The 17,853-nt window shown below is 33.7% G+C and overlaps 1 protein-coding gene across 3 annotated transcripts; it reads left to right on the top strand.

Moving 5' to 3' along the window:
* The first annotated feature begins 7,584 nt into the window (after window positions 1-7,584).
* Window positions 7,585-15,704, top strand: TSBTYPE2 (tryptophan synthase beta type 2). Of its 3 annotated transcripts, XM_006844135.4 has the most exons (7): window positions 7,585-7,935; window positions 11,327-11,660; window positions 12,271-12,487; window positions 13,371-13,683; window positions 14,151-14,375; window positions 14,465-14,563; window positions 15,036-15,704. In XM_006844135.4, the coding sequence occupies exons 1-7, from the start codon at window positions 7,869-7,871 to the stop codon at window positions 15,284-15,286; spliced, it is 1,506 nt and encodes a 501-aa protein (XP_006844198.1). In that variant the 5' UTR covers window positions 7,585-7,868; the 3' UTR covers window positions 15,287-15,704. The 3 variants fall into 3 exon arrangements, with proteins under 3 accessions (XP_006844198.1, XP_088704912.1, XP_088704910.1); XM_088848784.1 differs by lacking the exon at window positions 11,327-11,660 and having other exon boundaries at window positions 7,723-7,935; XM_088848786.1 differs by lacking the exons at window positions 11,327-11,660; window positions 12,271-12,487; window positions 13,371-13,683 and having other exon boundaries at window positions 7,709-7,935.
* Window positions 15,705-17,853: the final 2,149 nt, after the last annotated feature.

Raw genomic sequence — 17,853 nt, 5'->3', positions numbered from 1 at the left:
TGTCGGCTCTTTCGAGCGGATGTTTTTTTTGTGTGGTACCGGGGCCGAAAGTTTTCTTGCACGAAGGTTTTCATTTGCCCAACTTGCCAAACTAAATTTGGAACTTGAAAGTTTTTTTGTCGAGCTGATATTTTCTTTTGTGCGGCACGAGAGCCGAAGGTTTTCTTGTACAGAGGTTTTCTTTTCTTTTGTATGGCACTAGAGCCCGAGGTTTTCTTTCGCGCATCACGGCACTTGGGGCCGAATGTTTTTTTTGTGTGGCACGGTAATTGGGGCCTGAGGTTTTCTTTTATGCGGCACAATTGGTTTTCTTTTGCGCGGCACGGCAATTAGGCCCAGAGGTTTTCTTTTGCTTTGATACCATGTTAAAGTTTGAGAGAGCATGAGCACTGACATACACAAGATTATGGAGAGGTTTTCTTTTGCTTCGATACCATGTTAAAGTTCGAGAGAGCATGAACACTGACATACACAAGATTATGGAGAGAGAAGAAGAGAGAAAACACAAGATTTACGTGGTTCTGGCCGAAGCCTTACGTCCACAAATCCAAAGCACAATAGCTACATCTTCACTATTTGGATAAAAGATTACACAAATACGTGCATCTATATATATAAAGGACAATAACAATGAATCTTGGATATATAGGAAAATAATATGAGGCTTATGACTAATAACTTGATCAAGCAATTTGACTTCTATCTTCAACATTTTCTTTGTACCTGTGGAATATATTTAAATCTAGTCTCTCCCTTTTCACTCCGTTTCTCTGGCTATTTTTGCCGTATTTTTCCAACTTGGGAAGGTATTTATGATTTAAGGGGTGGAAAGAAACCCTTGCCTAGTCATTAAGGTATCAAAAGATCTCAATTAACTTTAAGTCATTTATGTTTTAATTTTCATCTCATTCATATACCTCAAGAAATATCAGCAAAAAAAAGTTGTCCAAATTGCACTTGTTCAGTTGATGGAACCCTAAACAAGTATAGACATTTCAGTAATTTGGCCCATCTTGAGCAAATAGGGGTACTAAGTCATTTCATTGGGCCTCTTAGGTGGATCAAATTACTAAAATTGTCGACTATGAAAAAAGGCAAATGGCTACTTTTGAGAGTACTAGCGGAATCCACGTGCTCCGTATGTGACGTGACTTGATTTCTCTTATAATAAAGTAGAAGGTTTTTAATGAGTATGTGGTTTGCATAAGGTTGCAACCTTAAACCATCATAGTAAGGTGCACCATCAAATTTTATCATAAGATGTAACTTTGGCATAAAAAATTTATAAGATGCCCTGAGAATCTAATTTCATCTCTAATTATAAAATTTTAAACTCAAAAAATGGTTCAAATGAAGTAGTTCTATGAACATATGAAAATATTGAAAATTGGCGATCCAAATAATATGTTGCAAGAAGCACTATTTTTGGGACTCAAAATACTTTTTCTTTTTCATATTCATACATCTCAATATGGAGATAATCAACTACAGGGTTTTCCAACTTCAAAATTGTCTTTTATGATGGATGTTTTAAGCATACCTTAATTTTACATTTTAAAAGTGTTATGTTTATGGTGTTAGTTTGCTGTGTTGCCAGCTCAATTTGTGTGAGGTGTTTAAGTCTCCCATACATACCTAGGGAAAAGTACTAGTGAAAATTTTCTACTACAAGAATAACTTGTGTAACTTATATCGAATCAGAACAAATGTAACTTGGTAACTTTATAATTTGAGTGATAAGTTAATATGTTACTTATAAAAGAGTAAATAATTGATTAAGATTTAAAGTTAACATTCTATTAATATTAATAGTAAGTAAACTACTGTTTAGAACAATACAACATGTCATATTTAAGGTGGCACTATATTGCATTATTTGCACAACTTGTGTTATTATTTTAAAGAAGTATTAACCTTACGTAAACCCCTGCTTCAAGCAATGCAAAGCGTCAGTTTTGCCGTGCCACTATGTTGTGCTACCTACTCAACTTATGAGATTCATTATAGAGTTTTAAAGGGACATGTTCATTTGATTGCTTAAAAATTATAAACAAAAAGTTCTTTAGTACGATCTTGCTAGATTATATTATAGGTTTGTTTTTAATTAATTGCAATGTGTCATTTTTATGTTGGCACTATTTTGTATTACGTGCTTAACTTGTGTCAAAATTATTTCAAAGAAGTCAACATGAATGTAGAATTTATTTAAAATTAATATATTGTTTCATTATATATTTGAAATGGGCATGTACATTACAAACTAACAGGGGGTTTAATGCTTTAATTGCGTTGAAGAAAAAATATAATTTTTTTTATTATGATCTTGACTATACTGCCGGTTTATCTGTAATTAATTCTCTGTTTTTTAAGTCCATTAAATTTATTAGTCAATTTTTAAGAGTTTGTTCTAATTAAAAGTCATCATATACAAAAAATTTCTAGTGAATTATGCATTGCATTATGGCACTGTGTCATGCTACCCACTTATATTGTATCGAATCTATTTTAGAAAAAGACCATAAGTGTAGAATTTATTTTGATATGGTATAAAAAAATCATGATTTTAATCTTGTAATTCAAGAAATTTGTTTTATTCGTTAATAGCATTTCATAACATTTCCATATTTTTTTTAATCTTGATATTGTACTTATAAAGTCATAAAATAGGTAATTAAGATAAAAAAAACTTACCTAAAATTAATATTAAGAAACTTACCTAACAATTTGATCACCAAAGTGTTCAAGTAAATAAATAAAATTGTGAGTAATCTCATGTACACCCTTTATGTAAGAAGAATATTTTATTTATGATTTAATATTTAATATTGAAATATAACTTTAAAAATTAATTATGAAATTTCTCAATTAAATTTTTATTTGTATTTAAAATTATAAATTTTATTTTATATTTATGATTAAAATTTCTAATTTCTAATTATAATTATAAAGTTTAATTATAGTTAAACTCATTGATTAAAGAACTTTAATATTTTATGTTTTGTTATTGTTTTTGTAAGAAATTTATAGTTTTTAAAAATAAATATTTTAAAATAAGATAGTAATAAATAAATAATAACCTTTTATATAAAGTTAATAGCTTTTGAATGAAATAGTGGGAAACAACATGAATGTAAAATTTGTAACAAGAGTGTATAATTTTATAAACGAAATATGTTATTTTATTTTAAATTTATGAAATGGTTTATCAAAGTGAGAGTAATTTCTAATACCAAAATTATAAACTTCAATTTATTTGGGCTTTTAAGTAAATTTTGAATTTTAGAAGTATGTTATTTGGTCCATCTAAGAAACAATTGAAACTAACGGTCCAAATGTTTTCTTAATATAATTATTATTTTTAAATTTAATTTAATTTTTTTATATTCATGATCTCCATGTGAGAGCTTACATGTCCTTAAAAATTAAGTCCAAAAATCTATCTCAAAAATAGAGTTTTAAGAGGTGACTCGTTTCTACATGGACTCATAGAAACCGTGCCCCTCGTTTATAGATGTACTCGATTTGTTCCTTTTTTTAAAAAAAAAATAGATTTCATAAATGGGGTTGAATATGGATTTTGAAGCTTTGTAAGGTTTCCGACATCGGAACTAAAATCTAAAGGTGAGCTTCACTTGTATAGTATAAGATGGACATCTTATAATCTCACCCATTATTTGTTTTGGTGTCAAAGTTAGGTGCCCAACCGTTGTTATTTGAAAAATCCAGCCGTATGTGGTTGGCATCGATGGCAGGGGTGCTGCAATGGCATTATAGCAAGGGTGTGGCATGCATAAGGTTGCAACTTTAAACAATTCAATGAAGGGGCACCTCTAAGATTTATCATAAATATAATTTTGATATAAAAATTTTTTAGGATGACTTGACAATCTATTTTTATTTTTAATTATAAAATTTTAAACTCTAAAAATGGTTCAAATCAAGTAGATCTATAAACACATGAAAATCTTAAAAATGAATTGTTCAGATAATGTGTTGCAAGGTACACTATTTTGTAGATTCGAAATCTTTTTTCTTTTCATATCCATACATCTCGATGCTAAGATTATCGAGTAGAGGGTTTTCAACATCCATAACAACATTTTTGAGGTGCACCTTTAATTCTACATTTTAAGGTCGCAACCTTATAAAACTTTTTCCAGTGTCTCTGGTTGGCATCGATTGCTGGGGTGCACGTCTAACTCTACATTTTAAAGTTGACAAATCTAGCCATCTATGGTCGGCATTGATAGCTTGGGGGCTACAATGGCATTATATAAGGGAAAATTGTTTCATGCGGGCTGGACTGTATTGCTCATACATGGTCCACGAGGTATAAAGCATTCATCTTAAAGATGGATGCAAATAGGTGGTCTATCTAAAAACAATTGGAAACTAATCGTCCAAATATTTTCCTAATAGAATCATTATTTTTAATTTTCACAATTTTTTTATTTTTTCATATTCATGATCTTCATGTTAGACATTACCTATCCTTAAAACTTAGGTCCAAATATCCATAGCAAAAATAGATTTTTTAGAGCGACTCATCTCTACGTGGACTCAGAGAAAACGGGTCCTAATAGGAAACTTGTCTTTCCTCATCTAATGTTTTCGAAAAAGGGTCTAAGGGTACCTTTTTCAAAATTCAAAAGCCTGACAATCAAATCACGTACCTAATTTTCATTCCTAACTAGAGTTCATGGCCCATCACGTGAAACCTAAGTCCCTCATTCAACCAGTAATGATGCACCCAATGTGAATTTCATTTTTTTTTTTTTTTTGTTAATTTACAACAGTAGTCTTTCTTCTTCTTCTTCTTTTCTTTTCTTTTTTCTTTTCTTTTTTTTTTCTTTTTTTTTTATAAAAAACTTACCTAAAATTAAGATTAAAAAACTTACCTAACAATTTGATCACCAAAGTGTATTCTCTCAAAAAAAAGATAACTAGCTTTTTAGTGAATTTCGTTTTGCATTAGGATACCTGTTGTATATAACAAACTCTATTTCCAGTGTTCTAAAATCCAAATTGATGGGTAGATCGCTTGCCCACATATCAGTTTTTGATTGTTGGATGAGTAACTCGGATCAGGTTTGGATCGGATTGAATGCGTGATCAAGAAATATATTAAAAATAAGTGAAATAAAATTAAAATTAACGTTTATGATATGTGGATTTAGAAAGAACTTAAAAATTATTAAATAAGCTTAAAAAAATCATAAATGACTTATGCAAATCTTAATACGGGTTCGGTCTCAATTGATTTTCATCTAGGTTGATGAGTCGGATAAAAAATCACATGCTTCTACGACACTCGTACCAATTTTGAACTCCTAATAAGAAGGGTAAACTTAAATCAAACTGATAGGTATTTTAAAAAAAAGAAATGACCTAGTGAGACCCTCTCACACCCATGTGTGTAGGACCTCAAAGGATCACCATTAAATTTGGCACAAATCTCTAAAAAAATCAAGTCCCACACCCATGTGATAATTTTTCTAGAGATCTACTATGCCTAAATTAATGGCGATCCTTTGGGGTCCTACACAGATGGGTATAGGAGGGTCTCATATGATCAGTACTCTTTTAAAAAATGAGTTATTTTGTAAGGACATGGTTAGCATGCGGCCTGTATAATGTAGAAATGAGATTTGGCAATAAATATAATTTGGTCATAATTTTTTGAGAATATATGATCTTTAACATGGAGATCATGAATATAAATAAATTAATAAAATTTAAAAATTAGAAATAATTATATTAAAAAAACATTTAGACCGTTCATTATAATTGTTCTTAGATGAACCAGCTATTTGCATCCATCTTTAAAATGGATGATTTATACCTTTGGACCGAATATTGTAGAAATGCGGTCCAGCCCGCATGAAACAATTTTTCATTTTGTAAATAAAAAAGGGTGAAAAATGAGTACATGTGGCAATTATATAAAAAAAAATAGGTATTTTGTAATTTCAGAAATTAGAGAGATATTAATTAAAAAAAAATCTAAAGCGATTGATTTTTAAGATTCGAAGTCCATTTTTCTTTATGCCATTAACTGCTAGTAAAATTTTAAGTCTGCGAGTGTAAAATCTAACACGATCTTTTGAAAGAGATTCGTGGGTGGCAAAATAGAACACGTGATATAGCATTCAATGATTTATAATTAGTATTACCACCCATTCCTTGAGTGAAAAAACAAAAACAACTTGGACTGGTGGAAAATTTGGTTGGAACAGAACTAGTTTTGGGATGATATGGATCTCGACCCGACTCACCCTAAACCCCACTTTTATAAAAAAAATTTGTCTCTTCTAAATTTATGTCTCATATATCTCTATTTAATTTTTTTAAATTTTTTAAATATTTTTCTAAATCATCTATTCCGACCTATGTTTAAAAAAAACGAATAAGGTTTGGATAAGTTGGATTAGCGATATGGATTGTTCTCAAATCGTCTGGTGATCCCAAAAAAATAAAAGATAAATAAAATAAAAATTCAAACAAAGGTTTATAGGGTAGGTATTTAGCTAGACAATAGAAAACGCTAGATAAGCTTAAGAACAAAAAAAAAAAAAAAAATGGAAATGGGGGTTTTATAGGGGAAATGGCTTGGGACCCAAACTATTCTAAAACCAGTTTGGCCCCAATTAATTATGCATTGGGATAAAAAATCGCCAGATTTTAAAAGATTGATTTCGACCGATCCAGACCTAATCTAGATCACCTATCTAGGAATCCAACACCCCACTAACCTGGATTTTAAATCAACAAGCCCACCGCTAATATAGTGGCCTTTTCTTTTGCTTGGCGGCTGGACAAGTTGGCCTTGTTTTTTAGTTACATTTTGGGACTAAGGTACAAGGATTAAGTGCATTATTTTTAGGGTTCCGTTTTTATAGAGCCGAGGTTCTAATTAATCAACGTAAAGCACACCTTCAAATAATGTTTTAAATAGTGTTGAGAAATATGGTTTCATGTCGAAAATCTTTGTAATAGTTTTAAAATATATTTTTATTTTTTATTATAAAATTTAAAGTTTAAAAAATAGTATAGATCGAACATATTTATAAAAATTTAAAAATCTTGAAAATTGACGGTCTAAAAATACGATATTAGATACACTATTTTCAAAACTTGAAATCTATTTTTTTCTTGTCAATTTGAGTATATTTGAGCATCAAAAAAACCTCTTATACTTTAAAATTTTTTTTGGTGTGCTCTAATCAGCTCCATATAAATTTTTTCTTTTTTTTTTTTATGCAATTGCTATAGAGCCGAGGCTTAAACAATCAAAGTAAGGCACACCTTCAACTAATGTTAAAAAATATGGTTTCAATACTGAAAATATTTGTGATAGTCTTAAAATATATTTTTATTTTTAATTATAAAAGTTAAAGCTTCAAAAATAATGTAGATCGAGTAGATTTATGAAAATCTTGAAAATTAACGGCCCAAAAATGTGTTACAAGATGCACTATTTTAAAAACTTGAAATCCATTTTTTTCTCATGTCCAAGCACATCGATGTCCAAATGATCAATTTGAAGATATTTGGGCATCAAAACAACCTTTTCTAGTGAATTTTTTGCGGTGGGCTTTAATTTGATTGTTAGAGCCTCGGCTCTATATAAATTTTCTCCATTTTTTTTTTAGCATCTATAAATTTTCTCCTCCTTTTCTTTTTTAGCATCTAGATATAATAATAGTATTACCAATATTTCAGTCAACCACTTAGTTATGGTACTGTATCCTATGTAATCAGAAGTCTGGAGCCTTTGACCACCAATACATTTTTCACTGAACACGCAAAGAGCTCTATAGAGAAACCTGTTAACACTTTCAACACCTGTGTCTGAGTTGAACAGCTCCATGGATTTGCTGCTCAGATATCCAAATTCATCCCTTTCCTCAGCGCAAGACACCCACTCTTTCATTGGTAAGCATCTATCCTTTTTTATCACTTCATGCAGTCTCTCTCTCTCTCTCTCTCTCTCTCTCTCTCTGTACACTTACATATTGGCCTAGTACCATGAACTCATCATACTCTAAGAGATGTATTTTTGTTTTGTCATTCTTCTTCCTCACACTTTTTCATTTTGTTTTGATTTTTGTAATGATAGCTCGCCATGCTTAGCATTTTCTATTCTTTTTTTGGCTGGATAAGCAAAGAGCGGTTAAAATCCAATCTGTGCTTGAAATTTTGGAACATGGGTAGCTGAAGTCTTTCCATGCAAATTTCAAAAATGGATTTATGGAAATGATCTTATGAGCTGAAGTCTTTCCATGCAAATTGCAAAAATGGATTTATGGAAATGATCTTATGGGCTCTATGTGATGTCATGTCATGTTCTATAAATAGTCCAAACGGTTGGATGGGTGCGAATAAACTCAATCGAAACATACTTGAAGAGGAGTTTATGGTTGTAGCTTGAAGCATGAAAGCTTTATACATATATGGTGAACCCAGTTGCATTTTTGCAGGCTTTACAGCACATATTTCACACAAATTGTTGGATAGGTTTGAATCGGTTTTTGCTGCAGGATCGATTAGGCTGATTTCCTTTCTGTGTGATTCATTTCATTGATTTAGTTGGTTATTTTGGTTTACATTAATCAAATTGAAAACTTGAAAAAAAGAAAAATCCAAATGAGCTGATTAAACTGTGATAACTTCTTTTTTTTTCTCGCGTTTGAATGTATCTGAACTACACCTGATTCTTTTCCCAAAGCCGGCAGGAACTCAAAATGGTGGAATTAAATATCATGTATTCGGGTTTCCTAAAAGCATTAATAGTGGATGAATGTGGAAGACGAACCCACAAATGAGTAGTTGACTGCAAAGTAAAGTAAGTTTGTAAGAAGCCTAGCAATTACCATCATCATCATCCAAACCTAATCCCAACTATTTGGGGTCGGCTGCACTAATCTTGTTCTACCACTCTGTTCTAACAAGGGCCATAGCGTCAAACTGACCATAAGTCACCATGTGCCTTCTCACTACTTACATCCATGTCCTTTTGGGCCTTTCCTTTGCCCTTTTAGAGCTTTCAAGAAGCCTACAAAATCAAAAACTGTAATCACAAGTCTAAATTGGCACTAAAAGGGAAAACAGGGAACTAGACACTGTAGAGTCATGAACTAAATATGGTAGAACCAAAAACATTGACGGGGAAGGCTGGCTATTGCAGTGGGATGACCAGTCAATAGCTCAAGAATGATATTGGATCTTTACATGAGGACCATCACATTTTGACCGGCAGATAGGTAGATGGAATATTACGGGCCACAAGTTCTTGACTAGCGGAATTTTTTCTGGGATTGGATCGGCAACCAAGGAGTGGACATTATAATTGTCTGAGAAATGGATTATAACATCGAAGTCTGTCTGTTGAAATTGTGTGTAGCTTTAGATGCAAAAAGAGTGTTTAATGGGGAACCTGGGGCAGATTGTTAAGTTCATGTTTTCAGTGGTTCTCATTTTAAGTAGGAATGGAGAAGTGAGATGTGGCTCCTCACTGTTTAAAGTTTTAATAGACCAGAGCTAAGAGAAAAAAAATTTGGAGTTCAACAATCAGAGAGAAAATGGGGATGTGCAAGGAATATTAGAAGTAATTTTGATGACATCGATGTAGCAAAATATTAGGGTAGGTATTCAGTGGTTAATTAGGATAAAGTTATTAACCTTCTCCCTCATAGAGAGAGATCTGAAACAATGTCAATAAATAATGCCCATGAGTTTGGATAGGGAAGTATAGGATACTATCCTTAAGCACAAAGCAATAAAAAATTCCAATAACTATTATTATAAAGAAATATAAAGCAACCATTATCTATTATCTCTTAATGCTCTTCCCCAAGTTGAATAGTGAATCTTTATGAGCAACCAACTTACTTTCAAGCCATTAGCATCGGTGCTTTAAAAGAGCTCTGCTAAAAATTTCAGTTAAGCAGTCCAAGACCTATTGAAAACTAGGGAATACACCGATTATAAGAGGACTAGTGTAAATATCACCAGAGACCTCAGAGAAATCGATCTCCATATGTTCTGTGGGAATAGTGTTTAGTACATATGATGCACTAAAATTGTCTCAGTAAAGTGCTACTGACTGAGATAAGAAGATAGTAATTTCCTGCAATGAAAAATGTAACCAAATAAGTGGATCTTGTAGGTACTCAAACTTCTGTATATCTGAACAACAAAGAGTTGGATGAAGCTTTCAAAGCATCTACCTCCTAAAGATATTTCCCTATTAACCCAGGTCCTAGAGACATGAAAGAGTCACTTCAAAGGAAACATATCTTACAAAGTCTGCAGCTTTAACATTTAACATCTCCAATAGATGTCTATATTCGACTAGCATCTATGGTTCTCTCATGCATAAGGGATTATGTTAGAAATTGTTCTTCCATTTAGATGGTTTTGGAAATGCAACTGGAATATCACCAACCAAGTATGAGTATATGTGCTAGCATCCACATCGGCCTCTTACATGCACTTGTTTTTCGAAGGCACACACTATTTATGTCTCATTTCCAATGAGCTAATTCTCACATCTAAAATTGGTTTAACTTTTAAGTTTATATAAGGTGCCTTTTCTGCCATGTTGGTGATCACAAACCATTTTATGTTCTTAAATTTCTTTCCCTCATATCTAAGCCTAGCTATCAGAGACCTGGGAGACCCAACAGGAGTTTACTTGATCCGTTCTTCTTCGAGATCTTATCCAAAAACAGCCATTTTACATGCTGTAACGTGGTGGTGGTTTTACCCTCATGATATTGGGCTCTGACTTGCGATATTCTTTGTTCATTTTCAAGGTATAAATGTCTCTAGTATTACACACCCCAGTAACACGTCAGCATGTCAAACATTAAGATTTGAGGCATTACGCATTTTTCTCAAAAAAATATTCATGGTTTTGAAAATGCTCTTAGACAACTTTGTTTTTGACATCTAGACACCTCAACCGCTGTCTCCATTATCGAATAGACCTTAGCCTAAGACTGGTTAATATCAATATATTATTGTCTGTATTCTAGAGAAGTACATTTGACATTCCTATTAGAAAATTTGTTTGAAATATCTTATATCAGGAAAGATGCACCATAAAAGATAGAAAACACGATTGGCCGGTGAATTATGAAGAATGATTTCCATCTGTTGATTATTGGAAGTTTAAACTGAGTCATTGCTAGTTCCATTGGAGCAAACTTTTCTTCTCCTGCTTCTATCCTCCTCCTCCTCCTCCTCTTCTCTCTCTCTCTCTCTCTCTCTCTCTCTCTCTCACTCTCACCCTAGAGTTTTTCTCTCCCTTTTTTCCCTTCAGACAACAGGCAACTCCATGTCTTCGTCAGGCCATACGCAAAGCGCAGACATCATAAGCTCTCGGTTCACTGTTGCATTAGCACTAGAGAATGTCATGAGACTTCTCTACGGTCGATCAGTGTACCCCACAACTGGTACAATATTGTAGCAGACCTCCCCAAGAAACCTCCACCACCTTTGCACCCAAAGACCCTGAGGCCACTTGTCCCAGAAGATCTCTCCCCTCTCTTTCCTAATGCATTAATTGAGCAAGAAGTTAGCCAAGAAAAATTCATCAATATACCAGATGAAATACTCGATGTTTACAGGCTTTGGCGTCCGACCCCACTGATCAGGTGTTAGTGAATTATGTTCTCTTCCTTCACAATTACAGATAAATATATAGGGTAGTTTGCTATAATTCAGATGATTATTTGTAAAGAATAGTGTGGGTCAGACCTCACTGATCAGGTCTTATTGAATTATGTTCTTTTCCTTCACAATTACAGATAAATATATAGGAAAGTTTGCTATAATTCAGATGATTATTTGTAAAGAATAGTGTGGGGTAATTACCATCTGTTGAAATCATGGGTCATGATAGCAAAAGAGAATGGAATCCACCATTTGTGTCACTCCCATTCTTGTCGATCCAACTCTCTCTCCATCAATGTCCATGTTTCATTGGAGGGTGATGCGCCCAATGAACAAAGGTTTCCAAAGTCCATTGGATGTTGATGGAAAGAGCGGGTGACCTACCGTTGGTGTCATCGCCTGTTCTCTATCTGTTACTTCAAGGTGGGTCTCCCTTTCCCTCCATCATCATCCAATTGTCCATCATTTGATTGGATGCTAGTAACATACATACGAATTCAAAGAACTATTGCTCCATTGGACTATGGTATATTATCTGAGATATATTTGTCAGCAACAAGAGCCTAAAACATTGATCAATGGATGAAACAGAGCACGTAGATTGGAGAAGAAACTTCAAACTCCCGCAAGAATTTACTACAAGTATGAAGGGGTCAGCCCAGCTGGTTCACACAAGCCAAACACAGCAGTCCCACAAGCCTGGTACAATGCACAGGAAGGTGTCAAGAATGTGGTTACAGAAACTGGTGCCGGCCAATGGGGCAGTGCACTGGCCTTTGCAAGCAGCTTGTTTGATCTTAATTGTGAGGTATGCTTGGATGAGAAATGTCATGCTTCTTATAATTCTCAATGTAAGACAGTAAGATTGAACAAGTGTGACCTTATTTCTCCCCAAAAGGTGGTGGTCTTTTTGTTACAGTACTGAATATCATCTTACAAACCAAAAAAGTACTTGCTAAGTTTCTGGTTAACCATTGTCAACTTTTTTGGCATAGCGAATTAGGGTTTTTGTGTAATAGTTTATATAAAAAGAAACTAATTTTATCGGCGTAAAAAGAAACTAATTTTATCGGCACTTATGATTCTCTAGTACAACCATCAATCCAATTTGCCGAAGGGCAACTGTAATCCTCTAAATCGAACAGAGAATTCAAACTTCTGATGTTCTATATTAAACATGTATACAATTAATGTTTCAAACTGGACTTTTAAATAAGTCATGTATAAATACTTTTTCTATATGTGTTTCCGTACTTTTCACGCAACATCTAACTACTTATGCAGTTGATAGAAACTCTGTGACTCAGGGTCAGACTCACCTGAGTCACTGAACCATGCAGGGTGCCAGGTAAGTCTCATCGGGTCATGGCCCCTCATGTGTTCTTCTTTCACAGTCTATGCTGACTAGTACCTCTCGCTTGGGCTCAGGAACCTGGCGAGTCCAACCCCAATCTATCACAGGTTTTGTATCCCGACATCTAGGATAACCTATTAATCTCCAATTCTTATTACAATGCCCAAACAAGTGAAAAGATAAAACGCCCCTTAACATAATAAATTACGTAAATACACAGTGCATGAAATGACATACTGAGGCTGAAAGTGACATGTAAAGTTATCCCGTTTCCCGGGAATTCGTACTAATCCATTAGCACATAAAGTTCTGTATACTTCATGGTTATTTGTTTCAGGTTTGGCAAGTACGTGCTTCCTATGATCAAAAACCATACCGCAAATTAATGATGCAGACTTGGGGTGCTAAAGTTCACCCATCTCCATCTGAATTGACCAAGGCTGGTCAAGAAATCCTTCGAATGGACCCAACAAGTCCAGGTAGCTTAGGTATCGCAATATCAGAAGCAGTGGAGGTGGCTGCAAGAAATGAAGATACAAAGTATTGCTTAGGAAGTGTTCTTAATCACGTCCTCTTGCACCAGACTATCATAGGCGAGGAATGCATAAAGCAAATGGAAGCAATTGGCGAGACACCGGATGTGATCATAGGTGTTAACATATGTACTCTTTGCTTTCATGTTACATATTTATTTACTTATATGAATGTCAGCATTTACTTATGTTGGTCTCTCTCTGAATATATGTGTACAGATGTATGCGTGCATCATAGCCTGGCATGCTATGATACTTCTAGCATACTTTCACTGTATTACAAGTAAAATTACTGATCTGTTGTTGGCAATGGACAGTAAATGAGAACTTTTCCTTTGTTCAAGCTCAAGCAAACATTTACAACTCGACTATTCATGTTGCTTATATTATACTGTATTATGCTACAAGCATCGTGACATACTTTCCTACATATATTTGTACCGTGTGTAATGATATATGCATGTGGTTATGTATACATGCACGTTTCACTCATTATTAGTGTTGAATATGTATACATGTATGTTTCATTCATTATAGCGATAAATATTTTGTTTATTCAAAATGCGTGAACTCTTATATAACAGGCTGCACTGGAGGTGGATCAAACTTTGCAGGGCTTACATTTCCATTCATTCGTGAGAAGCTTGGTGGACAGATCAACCCTATCATAAGAGCAGTTGAACCAGCTGCATGTCCATCTCTCACACAAGGAATTTACACTTATGATTATGGGGACACGGCAGGGATGACCCCTTTAATGAAAATGCATACACTTGGCCACGGCTTTATTCCGGACCCCATTCATGCTGGTAAAGTCCATCAGTTTAGATTCCACCTTGTTTACTCTTAATCTCCATTTTTTTGATATTTTAGATTTCAATTCAATGCTTTTTTTCAGGAGGATTACGCTACCATGGCATGGCACCACTAATATCTCATATTTTTGAACTTGGTTTTATGGAGGCATTGGCGATTCCTCAGGTTGAATGCTTTCAAGGTAATAATAGGTCATAAATCTCTCTCTCTCTCTCTCTCTCTCTCTCTCTCTCTCTCTCTCTCTCTCTCTCTCTCACACACACACACACACACACACACAGATGTATGTAGGGAGATCATGTTCATATCAGGGCCATTTAGTCTCAGTCTCTCTTCATCTTCCTCAAAGAGTATAAACTTAGGAAGCAGCCCCTGGTTGCTTCTTATACCACACTAACCTGCAAACTCTGCTCCATAAGATACATGTTCCTATGATAATGACACCTCCATGCATTCGTGTTTTTTTTATTTTTGGAGACGCTGGTAGTTTCATCTCCTCGAGTCACAGCTGCTCTGATTTCCTTTTAACTTAATTCATATGAAAGTCGTAATCTACTATCTACTGGCCTTTTACAACTCTTGATTTCTTTCATTCTATTGGTCTTTAAGGAAGCCTGAACGTCGTGGTGACTTTGATCTCTGACTTTTGACAGGCGCCATACAATTTGCACGATCAGAAGGTCTTATACCGGCTCCTGAGCCCACTCATGCCATTGCTGCAGCAATAAGGGAAGCGTTAGCCTGCAAAGAGACTGGAGAGCCAAAGGTTATCTTAATTGCTATGTGTGGGCATGGACATTTTGACTTGCCATCTTATGAGAAGTATTTACAGGGAGAAATGGTCGATCTCTCTTACTCCGATGAGAAGGTTCAAGCTGCTTTAGCAGATATTCCACAAGTTTGATTTTGAAAGCACGGTACCCAAATGGAAATCTGGACCATATGAGGATTTCAATCAATAGCTATGAACATTGGCAGAGCATCGTTTGATGATGTTGGCAGTTTCTCAAGAACGAAGCATGAGTACTCAAACCAATTTTCTAATAGCTATAGTCATAGAATTTGAAGCTCTTTGGAGAGATTAAAACCAGAGTTATGGTTATGTTTCCACAGGGAGGCATTTATTAGGCTCATTGAATTGTTTGAATTTGTGATTTGTGTTGTTATTGGGAAAGCATCCTCCTGATTTCATTTGAGACCTTGGTATGCGCTAAGGGCTTTGCAGAACATATACTCAAATTGGACAGTCTCTGTTCGCAACGTGGGAACTTGGTACTCAAATGTCTCTGAATTGCAGTTAAGGATCTTGGAAGAAGACTAAATGAGCTTTAGTGCCAATAGAATTTTGCCAATATTCACACCATTGTGACTTTTTTTCTGTATTTTCCTGATATTTAGATCCAAAATTCTGCCAAATATCCATTTTCAGTCAATTTTTTTGCTTTAATTTTCAGGAAATATATTATCGATACTGAATATCAATAGAACCCAAGCCTAATATAAAAATTGGAATTGTTCGGTAACCTGCAGTGGAAAATGTCTCAGGTGGCACTTTTGTGTGTTGATACACCGGATATCTTTGGTTTTTTAGCAAAAGAAAAAGTTTATATAAGGTTGCAACCTTAAAATGTAAAATTACAGATGCACATCAAAGTCTATCGAAAATTGATCATCTAGATATTGAGATATAAGAATACAAAAAAAAATTAGATTTTGAGTGCAAGAAATAGTGCATCTTGCAACACATTATTTAGGCTGTCCATTTTTCAAGATTTCATATGTTTATAGATCTATTTGATTTTAACTATTTTTTAAATTAAATTTTTTATAATTATTTATGAAAATAGATTTTAAGATAATCTTAAGAATATTTTATAATAAAACTAGATATTATGATAAAATTTAGAGGTGCGTCTTAATTGGATTGTTTAAGGTTGCCACTTTATAGAAACCACACCTATTTTTTAAATATAGTTTAATCCTAATTTTTAGAGATCATGAATATGATTTTTTTAAAAAAAATAGCAATAATAATTATATTAACAAAACATTTGGACGGTTTTTAGATGGACCATTTATTTGCATCCATCTTTAAGATGGATGCCTTATACCTCTAGATTGCATATTGTAGAAATGCAGTCGAGCCCGCGTGAAACAATTTTCCTTTTAAGAATGGATTTTGTAAGGGACTGCACACGTACATATGAGTTGGTCGACTCACCACACTTCACTTGGTAATGTGGTCTTCTTCACTGTAGTCTTTCTTCAGTGTTCTCTAATATGGATCCCTAACTTTGGAGGCAAATGGTTCCCTAACGTTGGCCTTGCTTCCATGGCTTTGCATATTCTCTCGTACCTCGTGACAATTATGACAATTATCTATCAACCGTGAGATGTTTTATTGAGCTATTTTTTGAGATTTTTTAAGGGATTGTCTATAAAGAGACCATTTATCTTTTGTACATGGAAGTTACAATCATTCCCACTGATTAGATATCAAATCAAATGGTTGGGGTGAATCACGAAGTCCAAAATTTTGTTTTTGAATTTTGTTTTTATTCAATGATACTCTTACAACCACCCATTTTGAAATTTAAGAGATAAGAATGATTGTGACTTATATGTACAAAATAAATATCTCTTTGTAGCTATAGTATATTATGTTAAATTAATATATTGTTCTATTATATGTAATTATTTTTGTTTGAGATTGATAAATATGAATCCAAATTATACACATTAAGAACATAAACATATTAAAAAACTGTCAAATGGCAAAAGGTGACACTAACTTTTAACTATATCAATTTTTTAATATCAAAATTTAGTCTTTAATAGGGTGTAGTTTGTATAGAGCCTAGGCTCTAAATAATCAAATTAGAGCCTACTTTCAAATAGTGTCGAAAAATGTGGTTTCAATATTGGAAATCTTTATGATAGCCTTAAAATATAGTTTCATATTTATTTATAAAATTTAAAGCTTAAAAAATAGTGTAGATTGATGTATCTATGAGAACTTAAAAATCTTAAAAATCGACGGTCCAAATTTTTTATGCATTACAAAATAAACTATTTCAAAAACTTGCAATTTATTTTTTTCTCTTGTCCATGCATCTTGATGTCAAGTTGATCAATTTGAAGGCATTTGGACATCAAAATAACCTCTTCTAGTGCAATTTTTGAAATAGGCTCAAATTTGATTATTTAGAGCCTCAACTCTATATAAACTTGTCCCTTAAAAAATATATTTATTGCCAAGCCTGCATTTGGGCTGGCCGCAAAGAGCGTCCTAAACAGGAATCTTATACCCAATATTTTGAAATTCGATAATTGAAACTATGATGATATTTATGAGTTCAGATTTTTTTATTTGGGTGTTGGTGGAATTTGTTGTCCACCGTCCATTTTGATATATACCAGTACCTTTTTCTGACGCCCATCTCTAAGATGGTCATGCATAGGGTAGAGGCA

The sequence above is a fragment of the Amborella trichopoda genome, chromosome 10 (genome assembly GCF_054954075.1).
Source record: "Amborella trichopoda isolate Santa Cruz 75 chromosome 10, AtrichopodaSantaCruz75HAP2 v2.0, whole genome shotgun sequence".
Lineage (NCBI taxonomy): Eukaryota > Viridiplantae > Streptophyta > Magnoliopsida > Amborellales > Amborellaceae > Amborella > Amborella trichopoda.
Note: the sequence above shows the minus strand (reverse complement) of the source record. Positions and strands in the feature narration are given on the sequence as shown.